At 55.2% G+C, this 18493-nt stretch overlaps 7 protein-coding genes across 7 annotated transcripts; 4 read left to right on the top strand and 3 right to left on the bottom strand.

Moving 5' to 3' along the window:
* Positions 1-152: 152 nt before the first annotated feature.
* On the top strand, positions 153-3570 carry PHYSODRAFT_344455 (putative ubiquitin-activating enzyme; the record flags this gene model as incomplete). The annotated part of the gene is made up of 3 exons (XM_009520563.1): positions 153-599; positions 697-2457; positions 2531-3570. 3 exons carry the CDS (start codon positions 153-155, stop codon positions 3512-3514), a joined length of 3192 nt encoding a protein of 1063 aa, XP_009518858.1. The 3' UTR covers positions 3515-3570.
* A 207-nt stretch (positions 3571-3777) lies between these two features.
* On the top strand, positions 3778-6041 carry PHYSODRAFT_478118 (hypothetical protein; the record flags this gene model as incomplete). Its single annotated transcript, XM_009520562.1, has 9 exons — positions 3778-3843; positions 3921-4208; positions 4283-4346; positions 4417-4806; positions 4879-5174; positions 5251-5352; positions 5443-5493; positions 5575-5668; positions 5740-6041. The coding sequence occupies 9 exons, from the start codon at positions 3778-3780 to the stop codon at positions 6039-6041; spliced, it is 1653 nt and encodes a 550-aa protein (XP_009518857.1).
* Positions 6042-6519: 478 nt separating this feature from the next.
* Positions 6520-9492, bottom strand: PHYSODRAFT_487680 (hypothetical protein; the record flags this gene model as incomplete). Its single annotated transcript, XM_009520561.1, has 2 exons — positions 6520-7867; positions 8234-9492. 2 exons carry the CDS (start codon positions 9490-9492, stop codon positions 6520-6522), a joined length of 2607 nt encoding a protein of 868 aa, XP_009518856.1.
* A 373-nt stretch (positions 9493-9865) lies between these two features.
* On the bottom strand, positions 9866-10702 carry PHYSODRAFT_295904 (hypothetical protein; the record flags this gene model as incomplete). Its single annotated transcript, XM_009520560.1, has 1 exon — positions 9866-10702. One exon carries the CDS (start codon positions 10700-10702, stop codon positions 9866-9868), a length of 837 nt encoding a protein of 278 aa, XP_009518855.1.
* A 1581-nt stretch (positions 10703-12283) lies between these two features.
* Positions 12284-15516, top strand: PHYSODRAFT_484413 (hypothetical protein; the record flags this gene model as incomplete). The annotated part of the gene is made up of 7 exons (XM_009520559.1): positions 12284-12392; positions 12992-13175; positions 13260-13419; positions 13852-14172; positions 14254-14402; positions 14838-15030; positions 15142-15516. 7 exons carry the CDS (start codon positions 12284-12286, stop codon positions 15514-15516), a joined length of 1491 nt encoding a protein of 496 aa, XP_009518854.1.
* Positions 15517-15548: 32 nt separating this feature from the next.
* PHYSODRAFT_295902 (hypothetical protein) lies at positions 15549-16889 on the bottom strand (the record flags this gene model as incomplete). The annotated part of the gene is made up of 3 exons (XM_009520558.1): positions 15549-15634; positions 15664-16801; positions 16848-16889. 3 exons carry the CDS (start codon positions 16887-16889, stop codon positions 15549-15551), a joined length of 1266 nt encoding a protein of 421 aa, XP_009518853.1.
* A 268-nt stretch (positions 16890-17157) lies between these two features.
* On the top strand, positions 17158-18417 carry PHYSODRAFT_556208 (protein kinase; the record flags this gene model as incomplete). Its single annotated transcript, XM_009520557.1, has 1 exon — positions 17158-18417. The coding sequence occupies one exon, from the start codon at positions 17158-17160 to the stop codon at positions 18415-18417; it is 1260 nt and encodes a 419-aa protein (XP_009518852.1).
* Between the last annotated feature and the right edge of the window lie 76 nt (positions 18418-18493).

The raw sequence follows: 18493 nt of genomic DNA, 5'->3' as shown, positions 1-18493 counted from the left end.
GGTTCGTGCCGATCAACTGCAGGCTTGGAAAGATACCGCAGAGATTCCATTTGACAGCGAAGAAAGGTGAGAAAATTATCACTGTGCATGGACGTAGAGGCGAGAGTCTCCATGTTTAATCTCCTTTCTGTCGCGGCGGCAGCAGCGTCGCCATGAGCTCGCACATTGTCACGGCGGGGGATGTGAGTGAGACCGCTGACGGAGTGCGGAACTTGGTGCATGTCACAGACACCGCCATGGACATTGACCAGACCGGCGCGGCTCTGATCGACGAGGGGCTCTACAGCCGCCAGCTCTACGTGATGGGCCGCGAGGCCCAGCTGCGCATGGGGGCGTCCAACGTGCTCATCGTGGGGCTCAACGGACTCGGCGTGGAGATCGCCAAGAACGTCGTCCTGGCTGGAGTCAAGAGCGTCACGCTGCACGACGACGCGCCGGCCACCGCGCTCGACCTGGCGTCCCAGTTTTACCTGAGCGAGGCCGACATTGGCAAGTCGCGCGCGACAGTGTCAGTGCAGAAGCTGGCGGAGCTGAATCCGTACGTCCCCGTCCGCTGCCACTCGGGCGAGATCACGGAGGAGTTCCTCGCTGGATTCAGGGTGCGCAATTGATGACTACATAGCTGTAGCTTCGCTGTATGCCTCCTGTGCTAACGGTTTACGTGTGTTTAACTGTTGATTTACTTGCAATGTGAAGGCTGTGGTGCTCGTCAACGCGCCGCTGAAAGAGGCAAAGCGTATCAACGCTATCTGCCATGCCAAGTCCATCGCCTTCATCACGACGGAAGCCCGGGGGGTGTTTGGCTCCGTCTTCTGCGACTTCGGCGACGAGTTTGTCGTATCGGATCGTGATGGCGTCGAGCCTGTGAGCTGTCTGATCTCTTCCGTCTCCAACTCCGTGCCGCCTCTTATTACCGTGAGCGATGATACTCGCCACGGCCTGGAAACTGGAGACCTGGTGTCTTTCCGTGAAGTGGCTGGCTTCCCATTCTTGAACGACAGCAAACCGAGAAAGGTGACGGTGACTGGGCCGTTCACATTCACTCTGGACACGAATGATGATGCCGACAAAAAGCGATTTGAGGAGGGACAGCCCTCAAGTGGAGGGTATGTCACCCAGGTGAAGCAGCCTCTGATGACGAAGTTCAAGGATCTGGAGAGCGCGCTTGCGGCGCCTGGGGAGTTCCTAATTAACGATTTTGCCAAGATCGGTCGATCCGAGCTGCTTCACGTTGCGTTCCAAGCGCTGGACGCGTACCAGGAGAAGCACCAAGGCAGTTTCCCCAAACCTGGAAGTATGCAAGATGCCGACGTGGTGTTCTCTCTGGCCGTTGAGCTGAACAAGCAGTCGGCTGCTAAGAAGCATTTCAGTGTCGAAAACATGGATGCTGATGAGTCGAAGAAAGTGATCCAGGCGCTTTCGGCTGGCGCTACCGGCGTGATCTCTCCTATGGCAGCTTTCCTTGGAGGTATTGTCGGCCAGGAGGCTCTCAAGGCGTGCAGCGGCAAGTTCACTCCGATCCAACAGTTCTTCTACTTTGATGCAATCGAGTGTCTCCCCGACACTGTCTACGCGGACACCCCAGATGAATTTGCCCCCAGTGGCACTCGATACGATGGACAGATTGTGGTGTTTGGCCGGAAGGTGCAGGAGAAGATCAAGAACCTCAACGTGTTCTTGGTGGGAGCTGGCGCGATCGGGTGCGAAATGCTGAAAAACTGGGCCATGATGGGTGTTGCTTCTAACAAGGATGCCACGATTCACATTACCGATATGGACACCATTGAAAAGTCCAACCTCAACCGCCAGTTCCTGTTCCGCTCGAAGGATGTGCAACAGGCGAAGTCCTCGGTTGCTGCCCGGGCTATCAAGGAAATGAACCCGGACGTCAATGTGCAGGCTTACGTGTCCCGCGTTGGTGCTGAATCCGAGGACCAGTTCAACGACGACTTCTTCGAGTCACTATCGGGCGTGTGCACTGCACTGGATAACGTCGAGGCGCGTTTGTACATGGACCAGCGCTGTTTGTTCTACGGGCTCCCTATGTTCGAGTCGGGCACGCTTGGAACGAAGGGTAACACGCAGATTGTTGTGCCCCACAAGACCGAAAACTACGGAGCTTCGCGTGACCCGCCTGAGAAGAGTATTCCTATTTGCACTCTGAAGAACTTCCCTAATGCTATTGAGCACACTCTTCAGTGGGCACGCGACTGGTTCGAGGGTGAGTTTTTCCAGGCCCCATCGGATGTGAATCGTTTCCTTGAAGGACCGGCATTCATGAAGGAGCTGAATGAGCAGCAAAACACCAAGGTGGAAACGCTGGAGCGACTCAAAAGCTCCCTGGTGGACAACCGCCCGATGTCATTCGAGGACTGCATTTCCTGGGCTCGCTTCAAGTTCGAAGACCTCTTCAGCAACCAGCTCAAGCAGCTGTTGTACAACTTCCCCCTGGATCAGGTGCGTAGCAAACTATTTATTTGGCACTCTATGTGTTGCACTAATTTATCGAATGCTATACCCCCCATCACAGCTAACAACTTCGGGAACCCCGTTCTGGTCCGGACCGAAGCGACCCCCGACGCCGATCACGTTCGACGTGAAGGACCCGTTGCACCTCGACTTTATTGTTTCGGTCGCTAACAGCCGTGCGAAGAACTACGGCCTGAAGGGCCACACGGACAGGGATGCATTCGCGCAGGTGCTTGCGAGGATTCACGTTCCGGAGTTCTCTCCCAAGAAGGGTGTGAAGATTGCCGCCTCCGACGCTGAACTCAAGGAAGGAGGTGCTGCTCCTGGGCTGGAAGACGCGGACACTCAGTGCGAGTCCATCTTGAACGAGTTGCCGAAGCCTTCGGACCTTGCGGGCTACCGCATGGAGCCCATCGAGTTCGACAAGGACGATGACTCGCACATGGAAGTCATTGTGTCTGTCTCGAACCTGCGCGCACGGTCGTACAAGATCCCGGAGGAGGACATGCACAAGTCGCGCTTCATCGCTGGCAAGATCATCCCGGCCATTGCCACGACGACGGCGCTCGTGACGGGTCTCGTGTGCTTCGAGTTCCTCAAGGTGTTCCAAGACAAGCCGCTGGACCACTACAAGAACGGTTTCGTGAACCTCGCGCTGCCGCTCTTCACCTTTGCCGAGCCCATCGAGCCGAAGGCCACCAAGACGATGCTCAAGGGTGAGGAGTACAAGTGGACGGCGTGGGACCGCCTGGAGGTGGACCGTGGTGACATGACGCTGAAGGAGTTCCTGGCCTACTTCGAGAAGGAATACGACGCCGAGGTCTCCATGCTCTCGTACGGCGTCACGATCCTCTACGCCATGTACTCGCAGAAGTCCCGGTCCAAGGAGCGCATGGCCATGAAAATCTCGGACCTCGTGCGCACCGTCACCAAGAAGCCCATCGACCCGAAGCTCAAGTACCTGATCCTGGAGGTTTGCGCCATGGATGCGGACGGAGAAGACGTCGAGCTGCCCTACCTGCGCTACCACTACAAGCAGCAGTAAGTTAGGCGGCGAGCAGCAATGAGTCACTGCAAGACCCAATAAACAAACTGTCGTTCACATGGCTGACTTCAACTTACCATACATGTACCGAGTCCGGGTCCCAACACTAAACCTTGGAGTTTGTATGGGCTGGAGCAGGCCTCTATTCGACAGTGGGCTTATATTCGGGTGAGTACGGTCACACAGTAGTCTATTTGAAAGGGTTATGTTGCTTACGAGCTCTCAAAGGACACTGTACGAAGGTATCCATCGGACGAAGAAACATGGCGCTGAACGTGGAGTTTAACCACCAGTCCAAGCGGGTGAAGGTCACCCCCGGCACGACGATGGTGCGCCTTGTTGTCTGTATGTCTGTGTGCTTTACCTTCCAGCTCTTGACTGGCGTTTTGTATCCCTGTCCTCGCAGTTCCAAGTGCTAGCAGAGGCGCGGGAGCACTTCCGCCTGAGCGACTCGCGCCAGTTCGAGCTCCTGCACCGCTCCAGGACCATCGACCTGTCCATCCCCTTCCGTCTCACGGGCATCTCCAACAACGCGTCCGTGGAGCTCAAGGAGCTGGAGGGGGCGGCCGAGGTGCAGCAAGTGCGCGTGTGCGTGCAGTTGCGCGACGGCAAGCGCGTCCAGGCCTCGTTCGGGAGCGACGCCACGATCGAGCGGATCTTGACGTTCTTCAAGCTGCTTCCAACCCAAGAGCAGGTGGGTATTACCCCTCTACTTTTGCATAGTATTTCACTGATGGTAACTAACTGGCGTTCTAATGTGGTAAACAGTTCTCTCTGGGCTTCCTGCGGCGAGAAATCGAGCTTCAATCATTCGCAACGACCACGCTGCAAGGTTATTGTATGGCAATGTTGTCTGCAATCTTATTGAATGAGTGTTGACAATCTCTTTTTTTTCATTGCAGAGTTGGGAATTCTGAGTGGGTCAGCCATGTTCCGAGTTCAGTCTGCTGATGGACAAGCTACTTCAGCTCCCACGACCCAGAACGCTTCTATGTCTTCACCGAAGCCACATGTGCCATTTGCGTCCACGACAAAGGCGACGCCGCCTTCACCTCCTGCTGCTGCTGCTGCTGCAGTTGTTGCTCCTACCGCCGAGGTGCCGCCTGTCCAGGATGAGGACGTTGAAATGAAAGAAGACGCGGACGAAGAAAAGGAGGTCAGAACAGGTGGAGAAGCCGCTATGAGCAGTTTCGATGCGTTGCAACTTCTGCGAGACGGCAGCTTTGATGCGGTCTCCCGCACGGCTATCACCACGTTGATGAAGATCGTCACAAACATCCTGTCGGACCCAGGTACAGTGCTCATCTTAGCTTTTTCTATTGCAGAACTGTTCTGTAGCGCTAACGTCTCTGATTGCACTACAGAAAATGAAAAGATTCGCTCCATCCGACTGTCGAATGCTGCATTCCATCGTTCGGTTGGGCAAGTTAAGGGCGGACTGGAATTCTTGCAGTCCCTAGGATTTGCATTGGTGCCGGAAACGCAGACGATCGTGCTCAGTCCTTCTCCACAAGACAAAGGCGTGTTGCAGGAGGGCCTGAGGCTGCTGAACGTTGAGGCAAATGATTTAAATATCGCGCCTGACACTCGCCCCACGGTTCGTGAGAAAAGATCAGACCCCAGTTTCGACGTATTCAAGACGCAGATTACTCGTGTGCAGGTACGAATAGGTCACACCATGTTACCGCTTTAGGTTCCTTCTCAGCTGAATTGTTGCTGAATAATGTGCTATTCAGATGCAACCCCGGGGACCGAGTACGACTGAAGTTCTTGTGGATGCGCTAAAGACGAAGCAAGATCAATTGGTCGGCCAGGAAAAACCTCCTCGAAACACTACTGTTGCACTTCAGGGAAGACGGACTGGCGAACAAAATGAGCGAGCTGCTGGGGCTACTGAAAACGAGCTGAGCGAGAAAAGTGATGCGCAGTTGCTGATCTCGAGCCTTAGAGGTCGGCGGGAGGAAATGGAGAAAACGAAGGTGTGTTTGGTTGATGGCATCATTCGTGATACTTAAAGTACGTTGCAACTGACATGGTATACGTGATGTGCTCGCTCGTAGAACTTTCGAACCCAGGCGATGCGCGAACTCGATGAGCTGAAGCGCAAAAAAGTATTCCAGACGGCGTTAATCCGTGTTCAATTCCCGGATCGAGGTACGTGGAGCTTCGCAACAACACAGGGGTCGATCCCCACACCCCCTAACTCTGGTTGTTTTTACTGCTAGCTGTCATGCAGGCATCTTTTCACCCGAATGAAACGATCCAAGACGTCATGGACCATGTGACGGAATGCTTGGCCGAGCAGTTCAAGGGGGGCAAGTTCTATCTCTATGTCACGCCCCCTACCCAAAAGTTGGCACCTGCGAAGACGCTAGCAGATCTAAACCTCGTACCGGCTGCTTTGACGTATCTGTCGTGGTCGGAGATGCCCCCTCAAGCCGAAGTGCCCAGCATCGGCTTTTACTTCCGTAGTGACCTCGTAAGACTCCAAATCGTGCCGATCAGACCGAGTGGAAAGAATGACTAACTAGAGAGTTGCAACTACGTAGGTGGCAGACGAGTGCGCTGAGTCCAAGGAGAGCTCGGATCCGCTGCAGAAGACCGAATACCCAAAGCCACTGCGCCTTGGTGAGTACCCGAACCAGACCTTGAAGTAGTGTTGAAGTGTTCGTGTGCTGACTTCGAAACTTCGTTGTAGAAAACCCTCCGGCTGCAGTGACATCCCAACCACCTGTTGAGTCAAGTGCACAGGCAAAATCCGGCAAGAAGCCATCGTGGCTCAAGCTGTAGCGCGATGCTGTACGCACCTCCCTAACTGCTACTGCAGTAGCGAGCAAGTACGGGGACACCGATCAAAAGAAAGATTTTGCTGCTTCATTATTTGAGTTGAACTGCGAAATGCAGCCTTTGATGCTACCCAAGTTCGAATCTACGAACAAGCATAACCTGTGTACACAGTCCCTCAGCGGAAATCGTACGGCTGTGCCTCCTTCTCATACACAAAGTTAAGCCTGCACAACTGGGTTTTCCTTGGGTACTTGTGGCTGCTCGGTGGCGACTGGCTCATCGTTACCCATCGACTCCTTCGGTTTGCACTCTTCTGAGACCGTCACCTTGTTCGCAACCTCCTGGCCTTCAACTTCTAGCGGCACTTGTGTATCCGAACGACGAACGGGGCTTACAGATCGACTTGATGCCGCAGTCGTCGATCCAGAGACGCTAAGTTGCTCTCGCTTAACTTTCCCACTACCCTCAGCTCTCATATCGCGCAGTTCCTTGCGAAGTTTGAAGTTGAAGCCGTGCTTAGCGTCACGCACCATGAAGAGATGATTGAACTTGGCCCACTTCAGCTCCCGTGCCGCCGGACCCGTGCGAACAGCAATCTTGTCAATCGTCGTTCGGTCGCCCATACTCACGTGCGCCGTCAACGAAAGCCGCCTCGCAGTGCTCTTGATCTCCTTATCGTGTTGGATCTTTTCTTGCATGAGAGCGCGTTTCTTCTGCTTCATTTGCTCCTTCTTCGTGAGCTTCTTCGCCGGTGCCTCCTGCTGGTTAATCTTCTCAGGCGCCATGGTTCCACGGCAGTTTGCGGACTTGCAATGACACTTCCACTCCATCGCCTGCTTCGTGTGGAACTGATAGTCGTACGAGAGCTCTGTGCCCGGCTCAATGTCCTTCAGAGCGGTGATGGCGATTCGGTTCACACCCTTCACGCGCCACTTCAGCAGGTGGCAATTGGGGTCACACGAGTGGTTGATGAATCTGGAGACGCTGCCTTTAAACCGTGCATCGATGTACTCGCCCTTGCCAAGCTCCATAATGTACATGTTCTTGTCCTCCGGGCTGTTCTTGGCGTGGTCGAGCAGTCGGCGTTCCTTCTCCTCTTCGTTGATTACCTCGCCCACGTACTCGATAACTAGCTGCCCCGCTTTGACAGGCTCCAACACACGAAGAGCCCAGCCCTTTTCAACCGTGTGGAATTTCTCGAAACGGGGGTAAATCTTTTGGTGGAGCGCGCGATTTCCACAGTTCTCACCCAGCATGCAGTTTGATTCTCTATTTTGCTTGTTGAATTTCATCCCTGGAGTCGGTGCGGGGCCGAAGCACTCCGTGAAACTCAGGCGATTGATGCAATCGTCTCCACACTGTAGCTTGCATTCACACATGGGTGCGTCTTCAAGTGAGACCTTCGGCTGCTTGAACGTGTAAATGCTGCGCCCCAGCTTGCGGTATGTTGGCGGTTGGAGACGGACATCTTCAATAATATTTCGCATGAGACGAAAGTGGTGGCAGTCGTCAGGACTGCTCGCGTCCGGGTCACGCTTCGGCAAGAACATCCATGGGAGATGCAAGCTGGAATCCACCGTCACAGTATCGATGGTCCGGTCAGAAAGGTAGAACGATGGGATCTTCGGCAGCCCGTCATCGGAGTGCCTCCAGCAGAGCAGGCCAACAGTGTTGTATCGAGCACTCGGAGGAACACACTGCGGATGGTACGATTCAGGACACTTTAAGCAGCACATTAGGTCCGAGCTCTTCTTCTTTCCCTCACACACGAAGCAAATGTGGCGGGGGCAACGGAAAGAAGCGTCCGACTCAAGAAGCTCCTCCACTGTCGCTGAGCCCGGTTTGAGTTTACCCGCGCGACGTGACATTTTGTTGGCATCAACACAGGCCTGGTGGAAGAACTTGCCGCATGACGGCACACTGCATCGGAACACACCACCTTTCTCGTTGATTGTGCCGTTGCGGCCGCACCCAAAGCACAACTGCTCGTTCGTACGACACTGCTCGCACAGCCATTCCTCACCCTCAGGAGCAGACTCAATGCCCAGACACGAGAAGTGATACGACTTGAGGCAGCCGCCGTCGCACAAGATCATGTCCGTCAGGTCGTCATCCTCGATTTCTCCACAGATACCGCACAGATCTTCTTCCGGGAACTTGGACTCCACAGCCGCTGCATCTTTCTTCTTCGCTGGCGTTTTGGGCTTCTTCAGCGCTCCGTTCTCAACGCGTCTCGTGATCGCGCGTCCTGACCGGGTGAGACCAGTCTGAACAAACGTAGGAGCAAGTTCCAGCTGCTCCGCATTGAGCCGTTCGAGGTTCTCACTTGTAGTTGCAGCTGCAGCCGCGAGCCTTTGCTCCTCATTGCGCCGATGCTTGTCGATCTTCGCTTGGTGCTTTTCCCACGCCTTTGGAGCTCTCGTGGCTTTGGGTTGAATGCGGTAGATGCTGCTTTTCTCAATCTTCTCATCGCACTTGGAGTTCCACCCCATGTAGTGAACCGTGTAGCTCTCGCCCTCGACGCGCTCGATCTTGGCTGCGAGCCACTCCCTGGTGCCCACATCGTAGACATCCACCTGCTGTTTCTCCTGCAGGCTGGAGCAGAACTCCTGGTGCGCACGCTTCTCCTCCTCCGTGGCGTGCATTGCATCGTTTCGGAGCACCTCCTCCTCGTCCATGGGCTCGGCCATCTCCACATCATCCGAGCTGTCGTCCGCGGTCTCGTCCGTCGTCTGGCCAGCAGACGCAGAAGTACTGGGTACGGTACTGTCGTCGTCCCCTAGAGCGGCACGCTTCACTTTCTGCGACGCGGCGTCTTCTCCGTCCTCATCCACTTCGTGAGCTCGCTTGGTTCCGGAAGTCACAGTCTCGACCCCTTCAGAGGTCCCGCTCTTATTAGCGACCTCTTCATGCTCGTCAGTAGCAGTGGCACCAGCAACGTCGTTCGTCTCGCTGGCGTCCTGCTCCACCGAAGGCTTCGCGTTGGTCGCAGCAGCTTCAGCTTCCTCATCGTTCGTGGTCGGTGATGCGTTCGCAGCGGCCGCGGAGGCTTCAACCTCGACGATAGGCTTCGTCGTCTCCTTGGCGGGTTGCGCTACCGAGGGCTGCTCCTGCTCCTGCTCCTGCTCCTGCTGCTGCTGCTGCTGCTGCTGCGGTGGCCCAGAGGCGTCTGCGCTAGCTCCCGCCTCCATCTTACTCTCACGCCTGCGCGCGCCAGACAAAAGCTCACTGTGCTTCCCTCCACCGCCTTCGCGCCCTTTTTTAGAAAGGAATGGACACTTTTCATTGGCAGAAAATGGACTGATAAAACTGACAGACAAGAAGTGCAACCTGCAACTTGGCAAGCAAGTTGACTTGAAGCAAGTACACGTAGGCGGATCCCTATTGTTTTGTCTCGTTAGACGACGTCCACAGACCCAAACCACTGCAAACATTGACGATAGATAGATATCCTTATGCGCGCTGGAAGTCGGCGACCAATTTCTTGAGCTTCTCACGCTCTTCCCGTCATCGCTCCTAGCCATCGGATCTGCGCCGTGCTCAATCGGCGCTTCCCACATCCGCTCACTCGCGTCGAACGCAGCGGCTACATGAAGCGGCGCCACTCCGAATTTGCTTGTCTTGCGCGCGTCGGCTCCGTGTGCTAGCAGCACGGCAGCGATACGTTCGTATCCACCGCGAATAGCCAAGTGCAGTGGGGAACGTGTCATTCTGCAGGTTCCCGTCCGCCCCATGCGAGAGCAGCACGTCAACTAGAGCTACGTGAGTTCGCTCTGGTTGCTCTTCAACATTTAGTGCTTCGATTCGTGGATTTTCATCCGCCAAGCGAGCTCCATCGAGAGCGACAGCGTCGTGCAAGGGCGTGTTGCCGTTGTAGTCCTTTTGGTTTGAACTCGCCTGTCCGTTTACAAGCAGCATCCTGGTGATGTCCACTCGTCCACGGCGTACTACCAGGTGCAACGGGGCAACCAAGCGAGAGTTGGTAACATTCGCGTTCGCCCCCACAGCTAGAAGCTGCGCCGTGATGTTAACCTTAACTCGGTTATAATCCACAGCGTAGTGCAGTGCCGTGTTGGCCTGCTCGTCCTTCAGGTCTTCAGCACGGATCAGGTCAAGCACGTGCTGCGCATTTTGCTCAGCCGCAGCATGCAGCACCGTGTGCCCCAGCGCCTTGCGTTCCCTCAAGCTTGCCCCACGAGAAAGCAGCAGCTCGACAATTTCCGCGTTGTCGTGTGCGACAGCTTGGAAAAGGGGCAGATCTTCGTAGTGTGTATTTATGGAGGTGGTGTCTGGGGCTAACCGCAATTCACTTGTATCCAGCACGAATGACACCGCGGCTTCGCTTCTGCTGCGAATCGATGCGCTCAGCACTTTCTCTCCAAAACTCCAGACTCTTCGCATGTGGCTGCAGAAGCCGTCAACTGCCCTTTAGCAGCTGGAAGCAGGAGTTTGAGCACCTCCAAGTGACCGATCTCCGCTGCTTGAACGCACACCGTCTGCTCTGCACTCTTCATCGACCAAACCGCTTTATCTCTGGCATTGGGAACTACTACTGTGCCGTCCTCGAGGAGTTTACAAACCATCGATACGTCGCCTGCAGTGCACGCCATCGATAAAGGCGTTGTGGCCGCTAAGCTGGTGGAATCAATAGGTAGAGTTGGCATCATACTACATGTAGTAGTGCTTGGACCAATGCAAGGGTGGGAATAGCTGCAGCGATGTGTGGTGCACAAAATTTCGAGTACACGCCGAAGTCGTCCAAGTAAATTTGAACACAATTTAGCGTTGGAAAGATGCCGAGCCTGGCGTACCCACAACAGCATAGAACGATAGTAGTTGGGGAGAAACTCAATGACATACAAGTGCGGACGTGGGAAAACCAGCGGGGAATTTTCTTATATCGCTCCATTGAAGCATCTTCTAAACAAAGTTAAAATAATGGCGCTCCAGAGTTAGGAGCTCTGGAGTCCAGTGCCTGTAGCACCTTACTCAAGTTCATGAATGCCATCACTACAAGCGACCTGCTAAGACTTGAATCAGTAGTTATGTGAATTCAAATGAAGTTTATTTTACTCGAAACTGTAAAATAAACAAAAAACGTTAACTCGATAATACGTCAGATTATACTCAAAAATGTGCACTCATATGGAGTACAATGCTATAATATTATTAATACTACTACTGGTACTAGTATACTACATGTATTAATATTACTGAATAGTAGTAAATATCTACCGCTCAAGCTTCATCGCCAGCTCTATAGGAGTACGTCGCTGCTCTCAGGGCTCAGTGCATGTCCTCCGGAGCTGAATAAAGATCTCCGTCTGCATAGCAGATGAAGCGAAACAACCTTTCAGTGCAATTGCAAGATACTCTTCCTGTAGAGGATGTGGTGTACCAAGCATGTTTGCAAACTTTCTTGGTTTTATGACATGAAGGCTCACATAGGGAAAAATACAACTTGGTTTGATGTTGGTTGCTCGGTTTGCAGTTAAAAAAGCTATAGTTTTGTTGTTCTTCACCGTCGCACTCAGTGGATTGACAGATATAAAAGGTTTCTCCTCATTGCAACCATTTCGTACAAGACACGCATTACATGTATTGGATACTGGAAGTATCAGAGCTTTTTTTGTTTCTCGATTATCACCAACGCGGGCCTTTGGCCTACTCAGATGACCGTCGTGAAAACATCGAGATAAAGGAATCATCATTTTCCCCAGTCCGAAGGCAACTCCCACATGCAGATTGATACACACAGTAGCGCATCCTCCTCCCGACCGTCTGTCGGCCTGTTCCAAACTGAGCTCTCCACAATGCACTGCGGCTGCCAGTCAAAGCCCAGGCCACCCATTCCCACCAGCGTAAAAACGTTCTTACAGGCGTAATTACGCAGAAGTGTCGACCAGCTAATTGCAAATTTCAGCCAATCCCGACCGATTTGAACCTTTTTGCGGAATAATCCGGCACACCTCGCGCTCGGCCATGGCGCCTGGTCGGCTGGAGCCGCCCGCGTGGCGCAAGGAGAACTACGCCGGCAACAGACGCTTCAGCGTCACGTCCAGCGAGGATGCACCCGTGTCTGGTGCAAAAGGTGCGTGCTAATTGCCTCTGTGGAGCTCGCTGTGTGGATCATAAAATGTCACTTGTCTAAAAACCTGACTGCAGTGCCGTTCGAGGAGCTGCTGGCTCGAGAGCTGCGTAAATCCGAGGGAAATAACGCTCAAAGGACAGCAGCAGCCAGTGGCAAAGCGGGTAAGAAGCCGTTCCTCAAGAGAGGAGCGCGTGGCTGGTGGATGCGACAGCCAGGCGCTCAGCAGAAGGTGGTGAAGCACACGCTCATGTCCAAAGGGGAGGAGGAGGACGGTATTGCTATGAGGGCAAAGCCAGCGGCTCAGAGGAAAACGCAGCAACAGCCGAGGAGGAGGAGGTCGTCGTCAGCATCTTCCTCTGGAAGTCTGTCATCAGTGACGACACCGCCGGAGCAGGTGCGCGCTGTCCCAACGCCCCTACAGACGCTGTCACCGGCAGTGTCGCCGATTCGACGGACGCAGTTCAGTAAAGAAGGTGATAGTCAGGAGGGGCAGAGGTGGCAGCAAAAGGAGGAGGTCGTGGCGTGGAAAAACGCGTCTTTCCGCTCGACTACGAGCACGGATATCATGGGCATGAAGAACGTGAGGCAGTCGTACGAAGCGAAGCAAGAGCGAGAGGCCAATGAAATGGCGGAGTTTGAGGCTATTGAGCGGGATTTGGCGGCGGAGAAAGAGGCCTACTTGATGGAGAAGCAGCAGCAGGAACAGCAGCATTATCAGCAACCGCCCCAATCGGACCGGCCAGACCAGGTTAATGACAACCATACCGACCATTGGGGATTGCCGTATTCTTCGTTTGTGTCGGAACTGCACGAGCAAGAACAGTCAAGATGGCAAACAACCCGGTCAGACTCGATATTTAACGACAGTCTGGACGACGAGGCGGACTCAGCTCTGGTATTCGACAGCCATCAGGACACGCTGCCAAAGGATGAGTTGTTGTCCGAACGCGGTGGATTTACGGAACAGCTTCGTGATCACTTTGGCTATGGCAACCACTACGGCGACCTGCCTTCAGATCTTAGTGCCGTTAGTTTTGACGACTCTGTGCCGTGGGATGATGGTCTATCGTTTCAGCCTCGACAAAGCTTGGCGTCCGAAGAGCCCTCCAACGTCGAAGCACCCAGTGAGCTGGTAGCTCCCCCCCCCCCACCGCCTCCACCTCCTGCTCAAGACAAGTCTCTGTCGACTCTGAAGCAAAAATTGCGTGGGAAGCAAAAACCAGCTACCAAAGTGCCGGTGAGCAAGGCAAAGAACAACAATGCCCGCGCGTCGAAGGCTGGACCTCCTCCGCGCGTTCCAGTCAAGCAAAACCCTGGAGTAAGTACAGGAAAACAAGCTGAACCTCGTGGTCGAGCTGCGCAGCCTGCCGACTCTGGTATGATTCTGCCTGCGGTGATCGAAGAAAAACTATATGAACTTGAAGAAGAAGTCAAGTTCTACAAGTCGGAGACGCTGCAGCTTCAGAAACGGAAGGATTACTATGAACAAGAGGTCAAGAAACTTGCGCTCGAGCGGGATGAGTTTGCGCAATATCAGCAGGAACAACGGGTGCTGATCGAGAAGGAGTGGGAGCGAGAGCGCGCCAAGATGAAGAAAGAGGAAAAGCTCCAGGAGAGGCAGTGGAAGCTCCGCATGAATGCAACGATATCCCACCAAGATCGAAAAGACCGCGGCGAAGTCGAAACGCTCAAAGCGCAAATTGTGAAGATGCAGCTAGATGAGAAAGCACGTGCCAGTAAGTGGAAGGCTGTGAACGACAACTTGCGGCAGCGTGTGACGGTACGTTATTGTTCGCAGTGTAGTGCAGAGTTACGTAGAATAAGGTGACCTAACTCTCTGCACGGGTTTACACGAATGCAGGAGTTGGAAGGAAAGAACCGCGAGCTTAGCGACGAAATCAAGTTTCTGGAGAAGGATCGCCTGGAGCAGTGGGAAAGGTATGAACGTCTACTGAAGGAAAAGCAAGACACTTCGAGTAAGGAATTCAAGCCGCAGTCAACAGCTGACGCGTTTTCTTCAGTGCTCGGGGAAAGCAGCGATCTAAGAACGATAAGAACGATGGATGACGTGTTTGCCATCAAGGGAACGGCCGATGAACTTCTACAGAGGTGGAGTTCACCACACTCGTCTCACAAAGAGCTAGAAGAGCCTGATCACGCATTTACAGCAAGTGCTGGGTATCATCGGCCGGTGGACTCGATTTCAACTGGGGATTACAACCCGAACCGGTACAGTTTGGACCGAGACGACACTCATCTCTCGGCCGAGCCCGGAGCTTTCACCAACGGTGGCGACATCTACAACACAACGGTTGAGGACAACTTCGACGGCGCAGATCATAGCGGCGCCGCCAAAGCGTTTGAATGGGCACTTCCTGAGGCTGAGGATAACGGTGCTTTGCACGATTTTGGCTACGCCGACCGAAGACCGACTGATGGTGACAGGGCTATCTCAGCATCGATATCATCGCTGTCAGAGATCAAAACAGTGAGCCAAGAGATCGAGCATGCAGGAGGCAAGAAGGAGTTGATATACTCGGACGGCAGCAGGAAGATCATGTTCCCGGACGGCAACGAGAAGGATATCGACGCCAGCGGTCACGTCGTCATCAAATTCACGAATGGTGACCACAAAGAGGTACGAAATATGCGTATGGATGCCATCCTTTCCATCCAATGGATGGAAAGGATCTGATACGTTGTGGATAACTAACGACGCGGCTTATTGCAATGTCTTGTGCCACTGTAGCTCTTCCCGGACACGGGGATCAGTGTATATTACTACTACGAGGCCCAGACGAAGCTGACGACGTACCCGGACAACCGCAAGGTGTACGAGTTCCCGAATCAGCAGATCGAGTCGAGCCTCCCGGACGGCACCACGGAAATCCAGTTCGCGGATGGCATCAAGAAGACGATCCGTCCAAACGGCGACGAGTTCTCCGTGTTCCCGGACGGCACGACCATGCTGGAGCAGCCGGACGGCCTGCGCGAGGTGACGCTGCTCAACCAGAAGAAGATCCGCTACTTCCCGGACGGACAAATGGCCTGCGTGGCTCCCGGCGGCCAGGAAACCCGCGTCCGCTCGGACTTCGAGCTCAAGCAGCTCATGGACAGCACGTAAAGTACAACGACAACTCATACACGTCATATTTATTAGAGCAACTCCGTGTATTGGGCCAAGATGATGATTGTCCTGGTCGGTGTTTCCTGTTGAGCATTGCAATCTCTGCGGGGTGAAGCTGCTGCACGAGCAGTAAGCACGACTGACATAGAACGACACGCTGATCCTTCGTCCCAGCTACCTTGAGTGTCCGCTCCACTCGGCAGTCGGAGCAGACCGACGACGCACACAGCGCGCAGGACCAGCTGCTCTTATTATCCCCGCGACCAATGTGAATGGTGCTGAATCTCCTCATGACGCTCGGTCTCTCGAAGCAGCGCTTGCAAGCACTCGCCCTCGACGTTGAAGACGCTCGTTCCTGCTCCTTCCGGCGCTCCAGCCCGCGGGTGGCTAGACAGCACTGCAACTTCTTCATCTCGGCGAGCTGCGGGGCGTCCCAGAACTTGAGCGCCGCTTTCCACGTAAAACCGACGATCACTTTGTCCATGATGGCGCCACGAGTCTCCACGTACGTGCACATGTAGACGTCCACGACGCCAGGCCCCTGCTGCTTGAAGATCGCGGCGTACGTGGCGTTGTCGCGTTCGATCCCCGATAGCAACGGGCAATGCGGGAACTTGATGGACTGCACCACCTCGAAGCCGATGCGGTCGCCATTCTCTCGTGTCATGGTGCCGGTGGACGTGAGCGTCAAGAGGTCTCGCGGCCGCATCACCGACTTGAGCGGCCAGCTCTGCTCGTACATGAGCCAAGTGACGCCGAGAAACCGGAACGGGTCCACCTCGGTGGGGCCCAAGAGCTGGGCCAAGACGGCTCCGTCTGCGATGTGGTTGATGAGCAGCTCGGTGCGGTATCGGATGCTGTTGGCGTCCAGCGCCTTGAGGCCGAGCATGACTTCGTCCAGCTCGCCTTGAATCGTCCCGGCCGTGAGGACCACCACCGGTTCCTTCGAGTCCTCGCCGAGGATGCCGTCGTCTCGATGGTCGCGCTGCAGCTGCAGGTAAAGCGACGCGTTGGCGTGTGTCCTGAGCAGCTTCCAGCGACTGCTGTCCAGCTTTGAATGGTGCAGAGGCGTGGAGGATACTTGTCCCTCTTGGCCCTGCCGATCGCGGTCGTCATAGCTGCGCAGCGTGCGGTTCAAGAGCTGGAAGGCGCGGTCGTAGCAGTCCTGCTCCTCCGCGTCCGTCAGCTCCAGGGCTTCTTCAAACGGGTGAGGCATTAGATTAGGCGTCGATGCTTTCAGGCCTGCACGTCCACGGTGAGTATTGTGCAGTTGTGGCCTCAACTAAACTAACGGAGTCTCATCGATCCATCGCAGAGAGAGCGCGCACCGGCCAAGCAAAGCATGACATCAGCTCTTGAGCATAATCCATTGGGATCCGTAAAGTACACCAACGACTTTAACCACCACAGTCAAGTACGAGAGCTCCCCTGAGCTGCCGCGCTATTTCAGCGAGCGTCTCCGCCCCGAGGTGAAGGTAGAGGCTGCCGTTCATCACTCCATGTAGTCGGCCATGTTTGGCCACGTTTGACAGCGTTCTCGAAATACCATACCCGGTGCTTATTTGGGCGTCCGTCGAGCGTCGCATCAGAAGGCGAATCCGGCAGAGCAGCACTTCTCAACCCGCGCACTTGCTGCCAATGGACTCGTTGAGCGTCGTCCGACCCCTGGCCGCCGCTATCTACGGGCGCGTGATGCTGGTGCGCCACCGCACGTCCGGCCGCTACTACGCGCTCAAGGTCATGAGTCGGCCGCACGTGAAAGCTCGTCGCGCCGTGACGGGGCCCTTCGTGCAAGAGGACGGGGACACGGAGCTGCAGATCCTGCGGAAGCTCGGGCGGAATCTCGTCTACTACTCGACGGGCGGCAAGAAGACTCGAGACAACCAGGAGGAGGAGCAGGAGCATGAGGAGCAAGAAGCAGACTGTAGCTGGAGTGTGAGCCCCGTGTGGTGCAACGGGGCCGAGGACGACACCCGCGCAGCCTCGGGAGGCGACCGCCACTTGCTCACGCTCCAACAGGACTTCGTGGACTGCGCCACCAACACGCGCTGCCTCCTCTTCGACTACTGCCCGTACGGAGACTTGTTCGCTCACGTGAGCGCCCAAACGGACAGCGACGGCCGACCGCGTGGCCTGCCGCTGGCGATGGCGCGCGCGTGCTTCCAGCAGATTGCGAGCGCTGTCGGCTTCCTGCACGCGCGCAACGTGGCGCACCGCGACCTGTCGCTGGAGAACGTGCTGCTCGACAGCTTCCGACGCTGTCGGTTGGCCGATTTTGGACTTGCCAGTGCTACTGGATCTCGCTGCTTCGGCGCGCGGGTGGGCAAGATTTTGTACATGGCCCCGGAGGTCGTCTCTCGCCCTGCCTACCGACCCGACACAGGACCCAACAGCGTGAGCGCGGGGGCGGACGTGTGCTACGACGCACTGCGCGCAGATATCTGGTCGCTGGGGGTCATTTTGTTCATTTTGGTGACCGGGATCCCGCCCTTCGAGAAGGCGAGCGACGTCGATGCGAGATTCCGCCTCGTGTCCAAGCCCGGGGGGTCGGTGTGCGCCTTGCTGCGTCAGTGGGGACACGAAGACCGACTACCACGAGAACTCTGCGCTCTGCTAGACTGGATGCTGCGTGTGGACCCCCGACAACGACCTTCAGCGGACCACGTGCGAGCACATGATTGGCTTCAAGCGACGAATGTCCCGCAACAGCAGGCGAAGCAGAGTCCTCGGTGGAGCGGCCACGGAGAAAAGCGGCCGAGTGCAGAGCCCGAAGAGGAAGAGGACGGAGAGAACCAAGAGCCACAGCAGTTGGCGGGCGCGGCCAAGAATACGAATTCGGACAAGTCGTGGTCCTGGAGCAGCCCACGCAGCAACAAGCGAGTGAAGCGCACAGGGTAGAGTAGAGAGAAGAGAACAGCGTGCAAATATCGTAAGTATGAATAAAATGTTGTCACTTTAGCACAATCCTTTGTCA

This window comes from Phytophthora sojae, assembly GCF_000149755.1.
Source record: "Phytophthora sojae unplaced genomic scaffold PHYSOscaffold_2, whole genome shotgun sequence".
Classification (NCBI taxonomy): domain Eukaryota; phylum Oomycota; class Peronosporomycetes; order Peronosporales; family Peronosporaceae; genus Phytophthora; species Phytophthora sojae.
This window is presented reverse-complemented; position numbering and strand designations above follow the sequence as displayed.